Source organism: Mesitornis unicolor, unplaced genomic scaffold (assembly GCF_000695765.1).
Source record: "Mesitornis unicolor isolate BGI_N332 unplaced genomic scaffold, ASM69576v1 scaffold4999, whole genome shotgun sequence".
Taxonomy (NCBI): Eukaryota; Metazoa; Chordata; class Aves; order Mesitornithiformes; family Mesitornithidae; genus Mesitornis; species Mesitornis unicolor.
The window spans coordinates 5,959-30,235 of record NW_010207835.1 but is presented as its reverse complement, the minus strand read 5'-3'; the positions used below and the strand labels follow the sequence as shown (position 1 = coordinate 30,235).

The 24,277-nt window shown below is 36.8% G+C and overlaps 1 protein-coding gene across 2 annotated transcripts; it reads left to right on the top strand.

Annotated features, from left to right (window-relative positions):
* Nucleotides 1–2,330: 2,330 nt before the first annotated feature.
* On the top strand, nucleotides 2,331–23,531 carry CSE1L (CSE1 chromosome segregation 1-like (yeast)). 2 transcript variants are annotated; one of them, XM_010192257.1, is made up of 24 exons: nucleotides 2,331–2,419; nucleotides 2,956–3,098; nucleotides 6,627–6,728; nucleotides 7,190–7,335; nucleotides 7,649–7,739; nucleotides 8,003–8,110; nucleotides 9,010–9,102; nucleotides 10,160–10,327; nucleotides 10,420–10,549; nucleotides 11,253–11,318; nucleotides 13,046–13,248; nucleotides 14,501–14,585; nucleotides 14,720–14,781; nucleotides 15,524–15,660; nucleotides 15,822–15,925; nucleotides 16,505–16,602; nucleotides 17,476–17,626; nucleotides 18,138–18,346; nucleotides 19,087–19,184; nucleotides 19,393–19,478; nucleotides 20,566–20,647; nucleotides 21,090–21,236; nucleotides 22,089–22,320; nucleotides 23,011–23,531. In XM_010192257.1, exons 1-24 carry the CDS (start codon nucleotides 2,335–2,337, stop codon nucleotides 23,098–23,100), a joined length of 2,916 nt encoding a protein of 971 aa, XP_010190559.1. In that variant the 5' UTR covers nucleotides 2,331–2,334; the 3' UTR covers nucleotides 23,101–23,531. The 2 variants fall into 2 exon arrangements, with proteins under 2 accessions (XP_010190559.1, XP_010190560.1); XM_010192258.1 differs by lacking the exon at nucleotides 10,160–10,327.
* The last annotated feature ends 746 nt before the right edge of the window (nucleotides 23,532–24,277 follow it).

Genomic DNA, 24,277 nt, shown 5'->3' with positions numbered 1-24,277 from the left:
GGGGATGTGCTGGGGTGGGACGACGGGAGCACGCTGGGCCGCCCCCGTCGTAATAAGAGCGCGGGCAGCCCTGCCGGTGGCCGGGCCTGGAGGGGACTTCATCCCCTCCCTGCTGAGGGGCTACCGGGCGGCCCCCCCGCGTCGTGGGTGGCCTCGCCTTTTGGTCTGTGGGGAAATGGCACGACTGATCTGTCTGCGGGGGAGTGGGGAGGCGTGATGAGTCCTCGCTCCTGCTCCCGTGGCCGGTTGATGCTTGTCGTCCGGCCTCTGCGGTTTGGTGAAGTGGAAAGTGAGCGTAAAGATCCTCAGTTTGGTGTAAAGATAATCTTTCCCGTAATATCTGGACCATAAACATCCTTAGGCCTGTAGATGGTGTTTGGTAAGTGCTGTGGTGCGTGCAGTAACCGAGCTCTCTGAAGTTCCTCACAGTGTCTGCTGCTTTTGTGTTTGGTTTGTTTTGTCTTGGTTTTTTTCCCTTAAGTGGATTGTCATTAATGGGACTGAAGTAGTTAATGAACATTTTACCGGTTTTCTTCTGGAGAGATAGTCTGAAAATATTCTCCTTTTCTGTGGCCTTTCGAGGAGGTATATGTCACAGCATAGTAAAAAGCATCATACTACTCTAGCAGGTGTACTACTCTAGCCACCAGTTTTTTGTAGTGGAGAACTGAATAGCTAGAGGAAGAGAGAAAAATAAGAGTAACCAGGTAGTAGGTGGAAATATGTCCTTTTGTATGAGGGATTGAGTAATGGATTCAGTCTTCATGCTTGACCTTCAAAGTAAACTCACAGTCAGCTTGAGGTGTATTTTTTTTACATGGGTAACATATGTGTGAGGTATTTGTAAAACGCCGTTCAGGATTGTCATCTCTGTCAGTTTGGTTTCCCATTTGATTTCAGTTTAGTCTTCATAAATGATTTCTGCTTGGGTTTGCACCTCAGCCTTACAGACTTCCCTGAAGCAGATAATTTTCATTTTTTAAATTATGAAGGATTAAGTATTGGTTTCAACATCATCGTAGTGATGCATGAAGCCGTTTTTGAGGAACAGATGAACCAGCTATTATTACTGTTGTTTGCTTATGCTATGCTTTATTGGGATTTTGTTGGTTGATGTGAACTGATGGACTAGACTGCAGACAAGTAAATCTCCAAAAGGGAAGGGGAATGAAACATGGGAGGCAGGACTCTTTAGGTGGATTTTTACTTTTTGCAAAATACAGTGAGATCTGAATTACTCGTTAACATTCATTTAATTCAAGAGGATGTTGTTGTCCTCTCTTTCAGTGATAGAGATGCCATAGTTAAAGTAAAAATTGTCATTTAAACTCACTGCCTTTGCAAGTGTGCTTAAATAGGAACCATATTTATTGCACTGATAGTCAACATAGAACAAGTCCAAAGTGGGACAGACAAATTTCAGTCTGTCTTACTAGTTAGAAACTCCAGAGAAAAATTGAAATCTTTGATTCCTTGTTATTTCTGTAGTGAATGAACTGTGCAGCTGGTGGTAAGAAAGATGAGCAGAATTGATTATAATATCCTGAACAACAGCATGTTTATTAAAGCATGTCTTGCTACTATCTTAGTGTTACTGTAATTTTAATTGTTTCAATTAAAGCTGTGAAGTGAATACATCACTGTGGTAAGTATGAGAATGTGTGTGGGAGGATTACTAGAGAGGAGTAATTGAGACTTATTGCACAGAGTTCTTCTGTGGTAAGTATTGCAGTATAAATTAACTCCTACCCTAATCTAAGTCAATTTTACAGGGTGGACAGACCCTCTGGCTTTGCAGAGTCTTTTGTCTTTATAAAAATTAATTTTCCATTGAGAGTTTTCTTCGATAATGAGTATTTAATTTTAAACAAGCTTTGACTCTCCAATACACTTTGAATTGTTTTGTTTACGATTGTGCAGGGCGGGACTGTTCAGCTTTTTCAACCAGGAACAGGTTTCTGGGGCTGACAGTAGTTCTCAAAAGTAAAACAAAAATCCTATTGTCCTGAAAGGGCAAGAGATCACCTCTTGGCTGCACCTGATTCATGGTTTGCTGGGTGTGTGATCCTTTTCCAGGAGTTTGGTTTCAATAAACTAGACAGTAACAGCTAAGTGTAGTTGAAGAAAGGAAATGTTTTCTGTTTTGTACTTGGTGCACACTATTTGCTCTTTTATTGCATGAGACATATAAGATGGGACTGTGCTTTATAAGGTATAGTCAAAAATTGCTGATGTGTGTCTTCTATGGAATCTAGTTTTAGATATGTGTAGCTTACAGGAGAAATTTTCTGATCTGTATAACAAAGCTACTTGTGGGTTTTAGGTTCTGCCAAAATGGAGCTGAGTGATGCCAATTTGCAGACTTTAACTGAGTATCTAAAGAAAACACTAGATCCAGATCCTGCTATAAGGCGTCCTGGTAAGTGACAAAAAAGTTTATTTTCTTTTTGACTCTTCTGTCTGTGTGTGGCAGACTTCAGTGGATGTTTATGCTCTAACCTCTTTGCAGAAGGTCTTGATATCCTTCTAAAAATATCAAAACAAAAGAAACCCCCCAAAAAACTGATGAGATGGATATGAATATAAATTTTTGTTTGCTTTTTGTAATACTGTTTTCCTGTATTCCTTATTTTTTTGTACTGTTGTTACTTAAAACAGTGCTGGTCCTCACAGTAAACCAGGATTTACTTCTATCATGCTCTTAAAAATGGTGAGGAGGCAATATTGCCACATCCTGCTTTGAATTGAGAGCTTTTGTTAATAGCAGAAGCATTAAAAAGCGTAGTAGTAAAGAAGCTAGGGTGCCTTTTGTCAGACTTGTTCTGTGTTTCTGTACTTGTGGAACTCTGGGGAAGGGTTTATGTGTTGATTTTAAATAGACACTTGAGAAAGCATAGGGCTCCTATTAGAAAAAATGAGTTCAGCTTTTGCTAACCTTAGTATACTCTCTTACAGCGGAAAAGTTTCTTGAGTCTGTTGAAGGAAGCCAGAATTATCCATTGTTACTCTTAACGCTGCTGGAGAAATCACAGGAAAATGTCATCAAAGTTTGTGCATCTGTAACATTCAAGAATTACATTAAAAGGAACTGGAGAATTGTAGGTATCCTAGTAAGTAGTTATGCTAAGATGTAATAATGGTTTCAAGGTTCAATAAGATACTCTAGAGTACAATAAGATATTCTGCAGTGACCTTGAAGAACAAATGTGTATGTCTCTGCTCTATGAAAGAAAGATTCAGAGAACAAATACAACATCATTTAGTGATGAGGGATTAAAACCTGGACAGTTGGAGTCCATTCTATTAAGAAGAGCTAAAGCTGGGTGACAAAATGATGAATGATTAATTTTCTCTAATATAATATGCATATTTTGCAGGAGCACAATATTTAAATCTCATTTAACTCATTTAACAGTAATATTATTTAAACTACAATGATTGTGAAGTGTTTATACACGTCAGCTGGCCGATTTGGCTTGTATCTATTGTCATAGTGTTACAAACATTTCAAGCCAGCACTGCAGCTGAAAGTGATGATACTGACTTCCCTTTCATGTAAATGCTTCTGGGGTAAAGAGTGCTGTGGGACAGTTTATTTTGGTGGCCTTGACAGTTTAACACTGAGGAGTATTTGTAGCCATAAAATAGAAGTATTGCCATTTAATCCCACTTTATCTTTTGCTTTGAAGAAGTCAGAATCATTTTTGATTCAGGGCTTTCAGCATTCGTGAAATTTAATTAAGGGTGGAAAGTATTACATTTGAGAGCTCAACTCCTTCAGCAATGATAAGTTTTAATTGATACTGTTTGTGCTTTGTCTCACTGAAAGTACTGTTTGTATCTGTAAATATCAGCCATATAATGTTACTTTACTACAGAGAAACCGGTAAGTATTTAATCATTACATCTAAACTGGTACCTATTTACGAATTTGCATGTGATTTTTCCCATCCCTCTCATGCTAATATTAAGAAACTGTAGCAGCCCTAGATCTGGTTGTGTTCGATAAGATCGGCATGTTCTGTCTGGCATGAAATTTCTAGAACTTTGTTTCTGTAGTATGGTACTCTTAGTCATTTCTCTCAAATTGCATCTTTATCTGCAGTGTATTGTAAGTAGAAATAATCTTTTGTTATGGCAAAAGTTGTAAGTTGCTTCCTTTTTATGGAGTGCTGATGTAATTCAGGATGAGATTTTGTTTTGGAGTAGGTGGAGGTGCTGTGCAATAAGTGAGTGCATCCAGAGGACTGTTGTGATTAGTATTGTGGCTTCAAGCACATTGTTTTGCCCAAAATTGAAGCTTTCATTTCAAGAGCAGCTGTATGAACATAAAATACAGCCTTAAGGTTAGCTTACCTAGATCACATGGTTTAATTTAACAGCCTTGGACTTGAGTGATACAGAGCTCAGTGGAAGTAAAAGGGCTTTGCTCATTCAAGGACTTGGATTTGATGGAGCCACATGTACAAGTCACTTCTGGAGTGAGGGAAGAGTTTGTTTGTTTGTTTTTTTAATTTTTAAAATATATAGAGAATACTCATCTATGTGCTGCCTCTCATGTCTTGTAAAAAGGTCTGATTTCTTTGAAAAAAATCTTACAAATAACTCCATAGTATGATTTGCTGTTGCTGATCTCTCCACCACCTCTGTCTTCATCTAAGTGCATAGTAGTGAGTCCTGCCTCCCTGCTTGGAGCTTGCCTAGGTTATTGCTGCCTTTCACATCATATAACTTGTAAAGCTCAGGTTCACAGAATCACAGAATATTAGGAGCTGGAAGAGACCTCGAAAGATCATCCAGTCCAATCCCCTGCCAGAGGCGACCTAGAGTAGGTCACACAGGAACATGTCCAGGCCGGTTTTGAATGTCTCCAGAGAAGGAGACTCCACAACCTCTCTGGGCAGCCTGGTCCGGTGCTCTGTTACCCTTACAGTAAAAAAGTTTTTCCTTCTTTTCACATGGAACCTCCTATGCTCCAGCTTGCACCCATTGCCCCTTGTCCTGTCATTGGACATCAGAGAGAAGAGCCTGGCTCCTTCCTCCTGACGCTCGCCCTTTAGAAATTTATAACCATGAATGAGGTCTCCCCTCAGTCTCCTCTTCTCCAAGCTATAGAGACCCAGCTCCCTCAGCCGCTCCTCATAAGGGAGATGCTCCACTCCCTCAGTCATCTTTGTGGCTCTGCGCTGGACTTTTTCAAGCAATTCCCTGTCCTTCTTGAACTGAGGGCCCAGAACTGAACACAATATTCCAGATGCGGTCTCACCAGGGCAGAGTAGAGGGGAAGGAGAATCTCTCTCGACCTGATACACCCCAGGATGCCATTGGCCTTCTTGGCCACAAGGGCACAGTGCTGGCTCATGGTCATCCTGCTGTCCACCAACACCCAGGTCCCTTTCTGCTGTGCTACTCCACAACAGGTCAGTCCCCAAGCTATACTGGTACATGGGGTTGTTCTTCCCCAGATGTAAGACCCTACACTTGCCCTTGTTGAATTTAATTTTTTCCCTGCCCAACTCTCCAGCCTGTCCACGTCTCGCTGAATGGTAGCACAGCCTTCTGGAGTGTCAGCCACTCCTCTCAGTTTTGTGTCGTCAGCAAACTTGCTGACAGTGCATTCTGTTCCCTCATCCAGGTCGTTGATTCAATATTGAATAGTACTGGTCCCAGTACTGACACCTGGGGGGCTCCACTAGATACAGGCCTCCAACTGGACTCTGTCCCATTAAACCATTAGGTTTTAAAGACTATTCTTCTTTTTGTGGTTTTTAATGTATCTATAGTGATTTTTTACATTCTTCTAATTCAGTGTGATGTAGTAGAAGTGTCTTATTTTTCTTCGTGCTTGTTTATAGCTAAACAATTGTTGAAATTTTGAAATTACTAAACTTTAAAAGTTACTAGGAGGATGGTGAAAGGGAGATAAGAAGAAGGGTAGTAGTGCCATTTGGTTTAAGCATCTTGAGATCATTGAATTACTCTCTTAAGAGCTGCTTACCTCTTAATTGCTGGATAGTTTCTGTGTTTCTGAACTTCGATGCTGTCATCACAGATAACGTTGCTGGCACTGGTGGTGACAAGCCTCCTTATTATTTCGTTTCTTTAGTAGAAATTTTGCAGTTAACTACCACTTGTCACTATTGATTGACTGGACTTTGAACTGATTGAAGTTTTTAACTGATTAGATAAGTCATTGTTATGGTTTTGATGGTGTAACCTGCACACATCTTCAGGTACAGTTTCTAGGAACTATGGCTTGGGGCAGCTTGCACAAAGTAAGTCCATAAGGTTGGCAGCAGCGAGGACATACGTGGTTTGGTGTGGTAGAAGAGGAGACTATTGCTTAAACTTATGTATGTTATTTGCGTATGCACCCACCATTATTATGGCCGAATTGCTGATCTGAAAAGTCACTATTAGAGAAGGAGAAAACTAGTTCAAGGTTGAAAGAAATCACAACTTTCTGTGAAGTTTTTTTCAGGTGCTGCTGTTACAGATCTTCTTCTCAGTTTCAACTATGTAATAGTTAAATCAGTATAAGAAATTTGTTTCTGAAATGCTCATAACTCACTTGTTGCTTGGAGTATAGTGATATGCCCATGATTTAATTATTGTTTTAATTTTAGGTTGAGGATGAACCAAACAAAATATGTGAATCAGACAGGATAGCCATTAAAGCCAACATAGTACCCTTGATGCTTAGCAGCCCAGAACAAATTCAAAAGCAGGTAATGTGCCAATTCCTGGTTATGCTGGTGAGATTTTTTGGAATATTTTAAGTGTGTCTAGAGGCTCTGGTTATTGACAGAGCTCAGCTCCTTTACCAATGAGGTCATCGCAGTGCAAGTAACTTGGAGTATATTGTCACAGTTACTTCTGCCTATTTCATTTTTTTTAAACACAATTACTGTGTAATCTTATAGCAGTTAAATATACAGTTCCAATATACATATATATACACACAGTGAAATAGAGTAGTTCCAGAAAGTAAGACTGCCTGTACACGTTGGGTTTAAAGTGAGATTTATTTATTTGTGGTGAAAACTAGTAGATATTTAACCTAATCATCTTTGAATCTGACAATATTTGGCATTTTTCTTAGATGTTTGCAACATCTGGCATGACTGCTGTGTTTTTTGTAATGAGGAGTCTGCTATTTTATCATGTAATGATTATGGTTCCTTTCCAGTTAAGTGATGCTATTAGTATTATTGGTCGGGAAGACTTTCCTCAGAAATGGCCAGACTTACTGACAGAAATGGTGAATCGCTTTCAAAGTGGAGACTTCCATGTCATTAATGGGGTTCTTCGCACTGCTCACTCTTTATTTAAAAGGTATTGGAAATAAGAGAGTTAGTATGTGGTTTGTAAATTTCTGTTCAACTTTAAATTTTTACTGTTAGATATAATTTCGTAAATGTATGAAGTCTACAGTTGTGGTTTCTACTTATGCTTATTTACTCTTTAATAAGAATTTAAGTGGTTGTCTAATTGTACACCCTGCTTGATATTGAACTGTCTTGTTTAGTTCTTGTTTACTGACAGCATTTGTTTCAAGGTTCAGCACAAAAAAAATTGTATGCAAATTAATTTGGTAATAACTGTGAAGACTCTAGTATTTATCATTTATTTCTCTTTCGCTTGTCAGGTACCGCCATGAATTTAAGTCAAATGAATTATGGACAGAGATCAAACTTGTCCTTGATGCCTTTGCTTTGCCCTTGACAAATCTCTTTAAGGTAATTCTTTTTGAATTATTTCTAAAACAGTTTAGCATTCTGAAATGCTTGTTGTGAATAAAAAATGAAATGCAAAATGAAAACTTAAGAGTAGATTTTTTTCAAACTGTTAATGAGGTTCAAACTAAAGGCATGAAGTGAGACCTCATAGGATTGATAAGGGGAGGAAAATGAACTGTATTTTCTAGTTAAAATAAAATGTTACATGACAAATGAGGTTTGTGTCTGTGTGCTACTTGACTGAATCTTGTGTCTTTTTCCAGGCAACTATTGAACTTTGCAGCACACATGCAAATGATGCTAGTGCTTTGAAGATTCTCTTTTCTTCTCTCATTTTAATTGCGAAGCTGTTCTACAGTTTAAATTTTCAGGTGAATCTCCTTGTTCTTCTAATAGTTTTGCTTTGATCTCACAAAGCTGTTATACTCTTATTTATGGGGTCCATTCGAGGCAGCCTTTAAGGCCATGCTTGAACGCAAAAGTAAAAGTTGGTAGTCTGCATCAATGCTGGAGTAAAGGCACAATAAGGATGGGGTTAATTAACATGCCAGCTTGACTCTATCTAAATAAAAGTTCAAGAGACTCTAAGCTCTTGTCATAGCAAGGAGGCGTTGTATGGATAGCTCTCCGAGTATGAGCTGTGAAAGACAGAAGTCAAATGCCTGAGTTTGTACTCACTGTGCTCCCTTATAAATATGTCTGCACTGACATGAGCTCAGTCATGTAGATGAAAGTTAAAACTAGTAGCTCCGTAGCACTACATTAGCAAGTAATTCTGGTAGCAGTGTGGGGTTTTTTTTGTTTTGAACTCAGATCTATATGTCTGGCATGATTAAATAAATGCACTATATGAAAAAGGGTAAAAGATGCTTTGCTGAGGTGATGCATATTTAGTGGTTCAACACGAACATAAGTCTGTGAAGTGTGGTGATCATGTCTTGATTGCTTGGGCTGCTCTTCCATCGTGAGCAAAAGAGCAAGCTGGAGTTAAAAGGAAGGCTTGTGCTTTCTTGATCTGAGAGTAAGAGGCAATAAGGTTTGTTCTTTATAGAACTGTAGGCTGTGTAGGATGTAAGCAACCGGTGTATTCCAAAGCCTCTGGAGGGTTTTTGTTTGGGAGGCGGGAGTAGCATTTAATTTTGAATACTGTTTTCCCACACTTTGTCTCTCAGTAGATTATAAGGTGGATATGTACTACTTGCAATGTAGGTATGTCAGCTAAACACTGCAATTGGAAATTCAAATGTAAATTTATGTTTTTCCTTTACAGGATCTTCCTGAGTTTTTTGAAGATAACATGGAAACATGGATGACAAATTTTCATAGTCTTTTAACTTTAGATAATAAACTTTTGCAGACTGATGTAAGTACTGCGTAAACCTACTGGTTTGCCTCTGTGTAGTGGAGAGGGTTGACTGGGCACTTAGGTTTAACTCTGAACAGTGCAGCATTTTCTTTCAGCTGGTTCACGCACTGTTTTAGAAAACAGGGTATTTTTAAGAACTTGAAGCACTTTAACATAAAAGGCGTGACATCTTTAAGTACTTTAGTTTATCATTTGCTGTCTTTTGTCTAATTATAAGAATTAATAATTTCACAGGTGAAAGATGATACCAGGTCATCAAAGCTCAAATTAATTTTGTGGGTGGTTTCTGCATTTTGAATGGTCTTTCAGATGCAGTACAATAGATTGCCACATGATGGAGCCAAAGCGACTCGCTACATTTTTTGCAATACAACGGAGGCGTATTAAGTGTATTGAGTCCTTTAGTTTCTTGATTGTTTTGGGCTAACACTGCTGCTAAAAGAAGCTTTGCTGCTCTTTTCTGTGGTGTCTGTGGGCTATTGCCCAGCACAGACAGTGATGCAGCTGTGTGCAGGAAGTGATCTGCATTAAAACTTAATGATGGGCATTGGGGAGGAAAACAGAACTGATGTAGTGTTTGGTGGTTGGTTTTTGTTGTTTTTTTCATTAATTCCAGTTCAGTTTCCTAATCCACTTGCTATGTGGCTCCACAAGCATCTGTGCTGATATGGAGAAAGAGAGAGAACTACTTTTATAACTATTCCAATTTTAAGTAGCAAGATATGATGTCTTCTAAGCATTTTTTTCAACACCTTGTGTTGTCTTTTTCCTGTTACTGTAAATTAATTTAATGTCAAACTTTATCAGATCTAAATTATTTAAAGTGCATAGTACTGTCATTTGAAATGTAGGTATGATTTATAACTTGCAGTGCAGTTCCAGTGCAAATCAGCAAAATACAGTAATTGTAGGGTTGTGAGAGGGATTTCTTTCACCTATTTAGAACATGGTAAAAGAATAGTGTAGATATTTCCTTCAAATTTGTTGATACTTTTAGTATTTTAAGTAGTGTTGAAGTTCAGATGTTCAAGTTCTTAGTTTTGTTTTATGTGAGGATGAAGAAGAAGCTGGATTACTGGAGCTCTTGAAATCACAAATTTGTGATAATGCTGCTTTATATGCTCAAAAATATGATGAAGAATTCCAGCCCTACCTGCCACGTTTTGTAACAGCAATCTGGAATCTGTTAGTCACAACAGGCCAGGAAGTGAAATATGACTTGGTAAGTTGTCATAAGCTGATCTTGTCAAGTTAATGAATTATAAATTGGTCAGTCATGATAAAACTGTACGTGTTCTGTTTGTGGTGTTTTAGCTGGTTAGTAATGCAATCCAGTTCCTGGCCTCAGTTTGTGAGAGACCACATTACAAGCATCTGTTTGAAGACCAGAATACATTGACAAGCATCTGTGAAAAAGTTATTGTTCCCAATATGGAATTTAGAGGTAATTTTTTAAGAAAACTTCAGTTTTCAAAGACACAGTAAAATGTAACTGTCATTATAATGGCATGCGGCTTTGCAGGACTAAGAACTGAGGATTACCTCTTGTGTACTTTAGTACTAGATTCAAAATTAGGTTTCTACAACAAACTGCTGCCCTATGGGCTTTGCAGAGTTGTATGAATATATCTACTAATTCCTGTCTTGCTGCGACGTCAAATTGAAAAGTATAGAAAGTCTAGGTCGTCAATAACTTTTCATTATTAAAGTGAGTATCAGAATAATTCAAAGAGTCTTAATAGGCATGGATATCAGGCATACTAAACTGTAATGTCTATTTATCCAAGTTTTGATGATGATCCTAGTATCTAACATTGAGTGAAGATCTATTGCACTGATAAGGAGCTTCTTTCTCTTAAGTCTATCACGCTGGCAGCCTCTTTACATACACTTAGTATTGAGTATGTCCTATCTTTCTTTTTTTCCTTACTTCTAAATCAGGAATACATCAGCTCTTGAGTATGAAAGACTAATTGGTGGGGTAGCAGGAAGCTAAACAGGCTAGTGTGGCTGGATATTTAGGATTAATTTCTATCCATGTTATAGAAAAGTAGTTGGAAAAAATAGCAAGTCGCTAATAATACACATTTTTAGCGTAAAAACCAAAGACATCAGTATTTAAACTTACGTGTATTTTATATTTTCAGCGGCTGATGAAGAAGCATTTGAAGATAATTCTGAAGAATATATAAGAAGGGATTTGGAAGGATCTGGTAATCCACAGATTGATACTAAAAATACTTGGTCTTTAAATATAGCTTTAAGAGCTGAAGCAATTTACTGAAGCTTTTGTATTTTTTTTAAATGGGGAGGTTTCCTCCTCTTCCCTGAAGAGATTTTGTCCAGTTTTTGATGAAGTTTACTGTCACAGTGTGCCCATCACAGTGTCATTTTGTCTTGAACGATGTTTTTATAAGGTTATTTCCTTAATTGGCTTGGTATGTCTCCTGCACTGCACACATTCTCCTTTCAGCAAATATAGCCTGTAAGTCAGTGCTGAATAGTGGCCACAGTTGTGTATTTAGTTCCTATGTGTAGAGTTTTAAATAACGTGGAGACACTGTGCCTGTATTTAGTAGTCTATCATGTTTAAACCGAATTTCTGACTAGTATTGCATACAAATCTGTGATCAAGCCAGCTGGACACCAGCCAACCCTTGTATGCTGACACTGTTCAAACCTAAACAGCAACCGTCCAGAAAAATGCAGTGCTGTGCTAACAGAGCTACTTGATTTTCTGGTTGTAACTGTCTGGTCTTCAGCCAGGTCAGAGGACAAATGAGCCACATCTACATCTGTGTGACAATTCTGTGTATGCTGTTCTGGGCCGCTAACAGTTTACTGACTGACACTTTGCATTAATGACACTTCATAACAGATTTAAGAAATTACTGTACACTTGCAGACAAAAACTGGAGGAAAACTTTTTTGAACTTTTTTTCAAGCAAACGTTTTATTTTTCTTATCCAGAATTGGCTGCATTTTAGGTATTTGTGAAGTTTTTATTTGTTAGCTACTTCTGCTGGTTTTTTTCCCCTTCTTTTCTTGAAATGAATTTTTACAGAATTTTTTATTTTTTTTGTAATAAAAAAGTACTGATTCGGTATGGTGGGCCAGCAGCTAAGCACCACACAGTAGCTTGCTTGCTCCCTACCCTACTGCAAGGGGATGGAGGAGGGAATATGAAGAGTAAAAATGAGAAGACCCTAGGTAAAGACAGTTTAAGTGAAAGAAAGGCAGGGAAGGGGGAAGAAAAGGGAAGGGGAGGGTGGGCAGCGTAAAGCAGTCAATGACTCACTGCCTCCTACAAGTAGACTGATTCACAGCCTGTCTGTGAGCAATGGCTACCTCCTCAAAAACCCTCTCTCCTCAGTTTTTATTGCCAAGCTTGATGTTATATGGCATGGAATATACCTTTAGTCAGTTTGGATCAGCTATCCAGGTTGTGTCCCTTCCCAGCTTCTTTCCCGCCCCCAGCCAACTTGCTGGAAAGGAAAAAGAGAAAGCCTTGACACTGCAAGCACTTTTCAGCAACAGTCAAAACACTGGAGTGTTATCTACAGTTTTAGTCATCAGTACAAAACACAGCACCATATGGGCTGCTATGAGGAAAATTAACTCCATCCCAACTAGATTTGGGTGCATAATTGTCAACATAGTAAAAAACCTCCCCCTGCATGCTTACTGAAATATTCTTTAGAGGCCAGTAAAACTTGTGAATATGCATGCAGTATCGGTGGGTGTCCATTCCTCTTTTTGTTGTACAGATAATCCCTACTATGACAGCAAGTAAAAGACTTAAATGGGTCTTTAACGTGAGGAGGATTTCAATAATTAACATAAGGTGTGGCTGTAATATGTTCTGTTTATTACTATATGGTTATTAATATGAAAAGCTGTATACTTTCTCATATCCAAAGAATCTTTGGTTTTCATGCAGATATTGACACCAGGCGCAGAGCAGCTTGTGATCTAGTCAGAGGCTTATGCAAATTTTTTGAAGGACCTGTGACAGGGATTTTTTCTGGATATGTTAATTCTATGCTGCAAGAATATGCAAAGAATCCATCTGTTAACTGGAAGCACAAGGATGCAGCAATTTACCTTGTTACATCTTTGGCATCTAAAGCTCAAACACAGAAGGTACATTTACATTCTATTCATTGAAATCCATGTGCATTCAGATATTATAGTGTATATCAGTACTGCAATTCACTTTATGCTGCTTCAGAATGAGAGTAACTATATTTGCAGTAATTTAATGTTGATGAGATTGAAAGTTGTCCATTATATAATTCTATCACAGTTGGTAATTTGGTGGTAACTGATCTTCAGATAGATTGAGCAAAGTCAAAAAAACTATGTGTGGCCATTTGGCAGGTCTTACTATTAGATTCAGCTTTACTAATCAGGAGTGTTAAGCAGACCAGAGGAAATCCAAGTGACTTTTACAGTTCTTATCATTTTATTGCCCAGTGTGCCTTGTTATTTGTGTTATTATGATTTGGAAATGGCATGTGAATGTTAACGATGGCAGGAAGTGGATCCCATTACTTGTTTGCAGGAAAGCAACTAGTAGGCTGGATACACTGAAGAGCCACACCTGAGCTAAACTGGATTTGTAAACAGTAGCATTGTGCTACAGAACAGATTTTAATATACTAATAAATATTTTAAACGTTATTACAATTCAAATCTCAGTGGTTTTACAAGACACATTTGAGGCAAACGTAGTAAAACATGATGTACAACATCTTCATGTGGTTTTGCTGAAGGTTCTCAGTCTTTTCCTGAAACTCCAATTGTATACTGCACAGCAATTGCTAATAGCGTTACGTAATGTGAACCAGAGTCTTCTGGCTGTTGTAAAACTGCTAAGTTTTACATCTTTTTTTCCTGTGCTATTTGGTGACAAGAGATAACATCATGTAGAACAGTTGACTGATAAATATTCATCTGAAAATCCTATTTTAAAAATTAGTTGCATTTTTCATAACAGAAAACTACGTAGTCATTATTTTGCTGTTCTAATTCAGAATTGGAGTTTGAGTCCTAAACTTCTCCTTTTTAAAAGGCCTATCACAGTAAAAGTATCTAAAGTTAGTAAGGTGCTGCTATTTTCTATTTAGAATTTTGGTTGGTTATTGCAATGATACATACTATTCCTCAACTCAGAGCTGGTAACTGTGTACCTCAATATTACTATGGCTAAAACCTAGACATTAAAAACATTAAGAAAAAGAAATTAAGCTCTCCTCTAAAGGTGCAGTTTCAACAATCTCATCGCATGCATGCATGCTTTAGATTCCTTTTATTAAAAGCACATAAAAATAAGAAAACTGGCTGAATGTCAACATCTAAAAATAGAGTTGCTTTGTTTGTTTTTTTTTTCTAGCATGGAATAACGCAAGCCAATGAACTTGTTAATCTGACAGAATTCTTTGTTAATCACATTCAACCCGACTTAAAGTCTGCTAGTGGTAAGTTAATAAGCTTGTGTATTATTTTTGACAGGGAAAAATCATGACTTAAGGTCACCTCTCTATACAGTATATGTTCAGTAATCACATTTATATTAAACTATAAAAAACATTTGCATATTTTTCTCTTGCAGTGAATGAATTCCCTGTGCTAAAAGCAGACGGTATCAAATATATCATGATTTTTAGAAACCAAGTAAGTTTTTCCTTTGTGGTAAAAACATACTGTAGTTTGTTACTTTATACTTGCCAAGCCTAATTTATCTTACTTGGCCATATGTTAACTCAACAGGTGTTTGATATTCATATATAACACTTCATGCTGAATTTTTACTTTTGAAAGTAAATTATATTGTTATAAATATCCAGCTAACATGTAGTCTGTATACTATCCACATGCTGTGGGAGCACTGAACGTCTTCGTGTGCTTAGTTCTGTGACATGCTTGGGCTTTCTCAAGTGAATGTTAGTCTAAATATACTTGATTGCTCGTATCATTGCAGTAGTTGTTAGAGAGAATGCAGCAACTTTGTCCTTTTCTGATTTCTGAGGTGCAGTAAGAAAATATATTCTTTCTAAATTTGAGTACCTTTTATGAATCAGTTCTGAAATATCTGTAGGTTTGTTTATTAAAGCTTGGTATTTTTTTAATTGCTCATTAAGACAAAGTAAAATCGAAAAAGGAATATACAGTAGGAATATATGCACTTTCTGATAATCGAATGTAACTTGGATGCTTGGGGGAAGTTTACAGGCAATGACAGAAATAGGTACCTCTTGGTTGTCAAGGTGTGATTTAGCAACTGGAGGAGCCTTCTAAGATTTCTTCCTCTGCCAAGCTTTCAGTCTGTAGCTGATGAGCTCAGAGTGGTTATGCTCTAGTGAACCATCTGTATTTTTGTGTAACGTATGTATAATTTGTTGCTATATTTTTGTAGGTACCTAAAGAACAACTGCTGATATCTATTCCTCTCTTAATCAATCACCTTCAAGCAGAAAGTATTGTTGTCCATACTTACGCAGCCCATGCTCTTGAAAGACTGTTTACCATGAGGGGGACAAATAATACTACCCTGTAAGTTTTCAAGCAGAAATAAATTGACTGCTACAGAGGTTTCGTCCATTAAGGATGAGAAATATCTGTAGGAGATAGTTTATTTTGTAGTATTACAATACTGTAAAATGCTAAGTTTCTGAATATCTTTCATCGTTAAAGAGCTGTGTTTTACTTAACAGCATTACAGCTGCAGAAATGGCACCATTTATAGAAGTGCTATTAACAAACCTTTTTAAAGCGCTGACACTTCCTGGCTCATCTGAAAATGAATACATTATGAAAGGTAAATGCTTTATGAATTCTACAATATAAGAGTAACTTTGTTAACTTGAGGCAAAGGCTTATAGTTACAGGCTCCTGCAGTTTTTACTTGAAAACTTAATTTATGCAAACATGCTAAAGAAGAATGCACAGCCTGCAGTTGTTTACCAGGCTGTATTAAGTCATCTTTGACAAAATTTATGGTACCAAAAAAACCCACTAAACTAAACATAATGCTATTGCGACAAATTATTTTCAAATGGTAGTGTTTGTAGTCAGGACAGCTACCTGAGCAGTGTCAGTAGATCTGAGCAGGTTATAGCTAATATTTGCCAAGATTTGAGACTTGCCCAAGATAAATGATGGACTTCACGAAGTTGCTTAATCTTCTGTGCTCCATCTGTTGAATGGGGATAATGAGACTTTGCTTTATCCTTTGTCATGATTATAGATCAATTGCTTTTGCAGCAGGTGCTCTTTCTTACTGTAACTAACTCCTTGGGATCCAATTTAATAGTAAAAGGTAAAGGATTTAGGCATATGATGGATGACAGTAGTGAATGTTTGTCTCCAGAAGATAATACTTTCAATTTATTTGCAGCCATCATGAGGAGTTTTTCTCTGCTACAGGAGTCCATAATTCCATACATCCCCTCAGTCATCACACAGCTTACGCAGAAACTGCTGGCTGTCAGTAAGGTAAATCAGCAGGCTCTCGGAGCAAAACGTTAACTTTTACTTTCTGGAGCAGTCTTTTTAAGATCTATGCAGACTGTGTGTTTGTGTTCTGTTAGAATACTGTAAATTGTTCAGTATCTTCTGACTAATATAAACTAAAGCAGCCTTCCAGCGAAGTACTGCCTTCCTTTTAGGACATACTTTCAGATCATTTTCCCCTGGTCTTATGTGAAATTTGGAAACAGCATATGAAACCTTTTTGTTATACTAGTCTGTTCTAGTATAAAAGTTTTCTTGTGCAGAGGCAACCATTACAATAATCTGTTTTTCTCACAACTCCTTTATTATTTGTCTGTGAAGCCTCTGAGGCTAGTATTAAATTTAGGCACTGAAATGCGGGATTAAATTAAATAAATTACCCTCCTGCTTTTAGTGGGTAAAATTCCCTTAGTTTTTTGTTCAAGCTGGGCTAATCTTGAATGTTAACATTAGGGAATGCTTTAGAGTATCTTCATTGATTAGCTGAAAAACTTCTACTATGTACAGTTTAAATTTGGCTGCAGAGCATAAGAGGCATTTAATAAAGAATTGACTAGACATGGGATGGAAAACAGGTTGGGGATTTTTGTGATACTTTAACTGCTTGCTAGTTTATATAACATTTCTGAAAAACACTTCTTTTCTTTAAAATATTGATAAAAACTACCCCTCTTTTATGTTTGAAAGGTTTTTATGTTTGCTTTTATCTATGGAGTTAATTTCAGTAGCATGTTAATAAAGAAGTCATAAGCATCCTTATTCCCAATTACTAAGTTAGACTTCGGTTGAAATAAAATATATATTTTGCTAAATAAGTGGCTTGGGTTGATTTCTCTGTTTATAACTTGTTTTTAGAATCCAAGCAAACCTCACTTTAACCATTACATGTTTGAATCAATATGCTTGTCGATAAGGATAACATGCAGAGCAAACCCTGATGCAGTTGGAAGCTTTGAAGAGGCTTTGTTTATGGTCTTCACTGAGATACTACAGAATGATGTGCAAGGTAAATTAAAATCCATTAGTGCTTGTGCTCTCCCTCTACTACAACTGGTTGCTGTGATTTACCTCTTGGCAGTTTTTCCGTAACATAGGAAATTCAAGTGAGAACGTGGCATGTTCACAGTCCTAATAAACAATTTTAGGAAGCATCTGAGTTGTTCCATAAGGTACTTCAACTGTATTAACTTATTTTTAAAGGAAATCGTATTTTAAAAATATCTGACAATCACTACTCCAAAGGCTATTATTAATTATATTGCCTTGTTTCTAGTAGTTTGTTTTCCACGTTCTGAAACATGAACAAATAGAGGAAATTGAAATTATGTGTATACAAACCTTGAAAATTTTTGGAATAATTAAATTTGGGAAGTGATACATTTCTCCAAGGTTTTTATTTGTTGGAATCTTTGTGTTAATGTCATAAAACTGTAGGCTCAATCCATAGATATGTGGTTCCTAGGAACTGGCAGTGACCATATTTGCTGAATTTGTAAATGTCATAATTTCTTTTCCAGAGTTCATTCCATATGTGTTTCAAGTGATGTCCCTACTTCTGGAAATGCATAAAAATGAAATCCCATCATCCTATATGGCATTGTTCCCTCATCTACTTCAGCCAGTATTGTGGGAAAGGACAGGAAACATTCCTCCTCTGGTCCGACTCCTGCAGGCTTATTTAGAGCGAGGTGCCAATACGATAGCAAGTGTTGCTGCAGACAAAATTGTAAGTTGGATTGATTCTTAGTCAGTGTCTGCTTCTAGATGTGTTGGTTTAAGATTTAAAATTTTGAGGAACTTTCCCCTTTAGTGGATAGCTGGACTCGTGCAGAATTTGTGCTTGTACTTTAAATTAATGGTGCTTATGTAGAAAGACAAGAAATACTATGAAGGCAGGCTTTTTGGTTGCTTTTCTATTATATGGGTAAGATAAATCCTAGACTGTCATATTTTTGTCAATTAAGATGTAAAATTCCTGCACTTACTTTTTGCAAGCAGAGAAGTTTCCACAATTTGCCTGTCTCATTTCCCTCATGTAGGTCAGGAAAATTCTCAGAGGTTCTACTCAGAACAGTCTTGAGAAGAGTGAGTGAGAAGGAACCAAAATGTTGGGAGAACTGAGGATTAGTGAACTCAGTGGGAAATTTATTCTGCATACTTCTGTTATTTCTGCTGCATGATCTGCTATAGTCAGACTTGATTAGACAATGCCATTGATGAAGCAGGCATATATGCTCAAATTGGCTTAGGTGTTCATTTGATCAAGGTTAATCTTGATACTCAAAGGAGCATCACTTGGTCCTGATAGAAATCTGTCTTCCTTGTCCTTAACTGCAGAAACAGAATCCTGTTTTATGTTCTGAAAGCTTTTGCCTTGGTGTATGTCTTCGATGGTAAAGGCCAACTTTCTGGTAGGCCACATATGAAGACCTTTTTTATAGAGTTTTATATTTGCTTTGCTTACAGCCTGGATTGTTGGGTGTGTTCCAGAAGTTGATTGCCTCTAAAGCTAATGACCATCAAGGATTCTATCTTCTAAACAGTATTATAGAGCATATGCCTCCGTGAGTATGAGTTGAAACTACATTCAAACCTAATTTCTCTAAACTGTAATATTTGGTATGTTTGTATGCTTCATAATTAATGTTTAACAGCTAAAAAATGTCACATTTATCTGTAAAATAGATTTGAACAATTCTGTACTTGTTTTCTGTGAAGTGACATTAGCCAAATCCTAGTATGAATTTATTAACTGTTCTTTTAAATTTCCAGTGAATCAGTTGACCAGTACAGGAAACAGATCTTCATTCTACTATTCCAAAGACTTCAAAATTCCAAAACAACAAAATTTATTAAAAGTAAGTTCCTTACTATATGAAAAGTTTCAGCGCTGGTGATGACAGCAATTCAGAACATGCAACTGTACTGAATAAGTATCCTATCATGTCCTGTGATGGTGACTCTGAGCAGCAGTGACTTGCTTCAAATTATCTATGTGATGGAGAGTGGTATATAGGGCAGTTGCCACAGCAGGTGACACTGATTTCATAAAAAGTGGAGGAATGGAACTAAAATAAGGGAAAAGACTTCTGTGTTCCTCTTGCTTTGTTACTTTGGATGATATCTTTAATTATCTTAAAGTGTCTCCATTTAATCTTCAACTAATACCAGTAAACTTTAACACTCACATGGCACAGTGATACTGGCCACACTTCTTCTTCTTACATGTAGTTGTGTGTTATTAATGTTAAATATTCTGCCTTAGTATGACTTAAGTTATTGATAAGGTTTTATGTTAAACTAGCAAAGCTGTGACAAATAATTGAAATGGTTATTCTGGTTATTCCTGCTGTAACAGGAAGATTATTGTCATACTGATTAAATTATTTTAATGATATTATCACTACACAAATTATGCAATGTCTATTACTTAATCCTATAAAATCTGGTTAATGCTATCTGATAGGAGCAAGAATGATAGGATTGCTTATAATGGTCTTTCACAAACAAAATTTAAGTGGTACTTTTAATGTGTTGTATCTGTGCTCTGGTAAAAACGCCATGCAAAGGGGTTCACAACTGATCTGAAAAACTGCATTGCATGAACTTGTTTTGGGTAAAAGCATTGAAGAGTTCTCTTTGTCCTTGATCTGAGAAATGTGCAAATGGCTTTTCTAATGCTTGGTAGCTGTCGTAAGAGGGAAAAGGACTGAATCTTACTTTAGTTGTCTTACTGCCATGTCTTTAGTGTGTTGTGGTACGTGAAAAGATAAGCAGTGTTTAGGCAAACTTTAAGGCAGCAAGTTAATGTACTTCACTAAAACGGAACATTTATAAAGACTGCCTTTTCTATCCCCTTGCAAAGCTTGTTAGAAGGTATTTTGCTGCTGACTCTAAAGCTTTTTTTTTATGTTCAGTTTTTATTTGACCTTTTTTTTATTACAGGTTTCCTAGTCTTCATTAACTTGTACTGCATAAAATATGGGGCATTAGCTCTGCAGGAAATATTTGACAGCATACAGCCAAAGTTAGTATGATTTTTCTTTTTTAATTTAAGACTGCTTTGTAATTTTTATCTTTTAAATATAGAAATAATTGTCTTCTTTAGCCTAAATTGCAAACTGCATTTGTTACTAATTTGACTAGCCCAATGTTTCTTCTAACGTGGCTGATTTGTCTAGCAATTTTTTTATTTTTCTGATTTACTACCCACAGTTCCTTGTTGATCGTTAAAGATATTACTCTCCTAAGCAGCTCATAAAAAGAGAAGAGTGATGTTTTTATTCTTTCCCCTTTGTGAAAAGTTTCCCTGTTCAAATTTCTACTAGGCATCCACTGCAACAGGGCAACATCTTAACTAATTACCTGGTTTTCTTCTTCTTCTAGTGATTTATATTGGTTTTGGTTTTCTTTTGTCACCAGAAGGCTGATAAGGCTTTCTAATACTTATTCTTTCTATGTCGTAATAGGATGTTTGGAATGGTTTTGGAGAAAATTATAATTCCTGAAATACAGAAAGTGTCTGGACAAGTTGAAAAGAAAATCTGTGCTGTTGGCATTACAAAAATGTTAACAGAATGTCCTCCTATGATGGACACTGAGTACACCAAACTGTGGTATGTAGAACACTTCTGAAATTCTGTTAGTGAGACTATTTGATTTTTTTTTTAAAAATGTGAGCTATCATCAAAATATATTATTCAAATAAACTCCATTGTGATTTCTTCAGGCCTGCTATTGTTACAAGGCTGAGTCTCAGGCTTTTTATACTACTTCCTTTTCTCAAGAAGTAAAACTTTATTTTCAAAGCAGATGCCAGAACTAGCTTGAGATTTTTGTGATGGAGATAGCACTGACTGGGCTAGCTAGGACTGCATTTAAGAGAATACACTATTTTAGCCTGTATTCTTTCTGAAAAGTTAGGCCCAGTTTTGACTTACAGCTGTTCTGCAAGTCAGTAGACCTGAGCATACTTGTAACCTGACAGAGAGACTGTGTAAGGTCTTAGCCTGACAGTAGAATTTTGGGGAAAGCTGTCTGGGAAGACTAAGACCAGTCTAGGATGTTGGGTAACCTGAATTTAATAACAATAACAATAACTGAGTCCCTGAACTAGAACTTTTTTCTTTTTTTTTTTTTTTTTTTTTTTAAATGTACTTAGAGAAAAGGTGTAGTCTGGAAAAGAATTGCTTTTCTTAGGTATGTTTCATGACAGTTTGACTTAATAAAAATAAATATATTGTTTGTGCTACTAATATAAGCACCTACATTATGACTGTAAAGTATACAGATCCACAGTTCTTCAAGTCAGGCTTCAAGATCAGGCACATATCATTTCAGTAGCTAAGCAAGTACCTGCGAGGGCTAAATTGCAAAGGGTTCTGAGTAATTTGAACATTCTTGTAAAACACACCGTGTCCTAATGTATTTTAAGCACTCCAATTTTATCCTCCTTTCTTTACATATAGGACTCCTTTGCTTCAGGCCCTGATTGGCCTCTTTGAACTGCCCGAGGATGACACTATCCCTGATGAAGAACACTTCATTGACATAGAAGATACTCCAGGATATCAGACTGCATTCTCTCAGCTAGCCTTTGCCGGAAAAAAAGAACACGATCCTGTAGGTCAAATGGTGAACAATCCTAGAATCCATCTGGCACAGTCTCTTCACAAACTGTCTACAGCATGCCCAGGCAGGGTACGTGACTTTTATACATGACTTGCTATTGCTAAATTCTACAGAAAGCTTTTTTGATAATGGGTCTCTTTTGCTAATGTTTGATAATCAGCAAAATTAAGTATGTCATAACCAGAATGCAAAGTATTACTCCCTTTTATTCATTAATGGAATATAGCTTTTGTAAGGCTTTTTTTCCCCTAGTAACCTTAGAAAGGCCATATTTTCATAATAGTTAAATTAGCAATAAGCTTAAATATGCCATTTTTAAATACAAATTTATTCACTTTTTGGTATATAACTAATACTTGTCTCTAGTTCAGTTGTATGTACTCGGGAAATTTCTGGCTTATGTGAAATTAAGTTAACTTTACAGTTAACTTTTAACCCATAGCGTCTTCGTTTTGTTCAAAATTTTGGTAAATAAATATACCCTGAGAGATCTGATGTTTGCTGCATCCAAATCTCTAATAACTGAACGTCTTCTCTAATCTTACTTCGTATTTGAGTCAGGTAAGTAGTATGTAAAACTGTCAGCACCAGGAATTGTAATTCCAACAGCTTCTTTTACAATGAAAAACCACAGCTCTCGGGATGTCATTTGACTTTGTACCATATGTTGACACAGTGATTAACAGGATATAGCAGTAGTTTTAATGTATATACATTATATATACACATTGACACTTCTGCTCTATCGTATGTTTTAAGGTTCCATCAATGCTGAGTACTAGTCTGAATGCAGAAGCGTTGCAGTATCTCCAAGGATACCTCCAAGCTGCAAGTGTGACACTGCTCTGAATTGCCTGTATTCCACAAGCAAGATCAAAAAGCTGGTTTCTTATACAGAAGGTTGACACTGACTTGTTTTATAGCAGAGCTCAGACAAAATGAAAAATGCTACTTGAAAATGTATTGCAGAATCCATCCTGTAAAAGATAAATGTGGCTTTAAGCAGAAACTGAAAGAATTTGGTGGTTTGTGTAATAGATAAAAGGTGGCTAACTTCCATTCCCAGTTTAATTTCAAAGGGAATAGTTATAGTTGTTAAGGGATTTATTTGCAATCTGCAGTGTTTGGATAACATTTTGAAATGTATGGAGAGCACTGGCTGTAGAAACTCACTTTGGTCACTAAAATTCCTTTTCATTTTGATGTTGTCCTTTGTATTTCTTTTGTCTTTCCTTAAACTTTAACTAAATTGTGAATAAATAAGAAGTACTTGTTTAAAATGCCTGTCACTGTGCACTTACTGTTATAGAAGAATGTAGTAGGTTTAAAAAAAGAGAATGTTTAAAATCCTAGGATAAGACTGTAAAGTAGTGGGATTTAGAGGATTTTTCTTTCATTAAAGTAATAGTTTAATTACATTATGGGATCATACAGAGCAAATCTAAAATTTGGCAGAAGGTCCAAAGCTATTATCACTCTTGATATTCATCAACAGGTGCACCCTTTCTCTTTGACCAAGATGTGTCAGGATAGTGCAGTAAAAGCAAGTAATACACCCTCTTAGAGTGTGGGTTTTTAGTGATGTATTAAAACTGAAGCAGTGATCTTAGGGTAAAACTTAACTCGGATGTTCTTCCTGTCTCCTCCTGAATATACTGATTAGGTTTAGTAGCCTTGAATTCTAAGAGCATCAGTTTCCCTTTAGTTATGGCTGTTGACGTCAGTGGTTAAATGCCTGACCCTCACTGTGTTCTCAGATGGCCTGAGCACCAAACTATGAGACTATAGGCTTTTAGAGCACTGGTACTGCAGGGATATACTAATAGACACTGAAAAACTCCTGTGTAAGAGTGAAGTCTCAGTCTAATGTTATGTTAAGTGATGCCATACATGACAGATTATTTTTTTTTTACGTTACTTGTCCACAGAAATTCTGTAGATTACTTGTATTGGGACTGGGTGTTTTTTTTTTGTGGTTAGAATGCCAGTTGGAGCTGGGTCTCGCATTAAGAAAGTTACTGAATTT

Bases quoted from the DNA above. Each gene is read 5' to 3' on its own strand.
- CSE1L (XM_010192257.1), top strand. From the start codon at position 2,335: ATGGAGCTGAGTGATGCCAATTTGCAGACTTTAACTGAGTATCTAAAG. The intron at 13,249-14,500 runs GTACATTTACAT...TTTTTTTTCTAG, and splicing joins CTAAAGCTCAAACACAGAAG to CATGGAATAACGCAAGCCAA. The intron at 22,321-23,010 runs GTACGTGACTTT...GTATGTTTTAAG, and splicing joins CTACAGCATGCCCAGGCAGG to GTTCCATCAATGCTGAGTAC.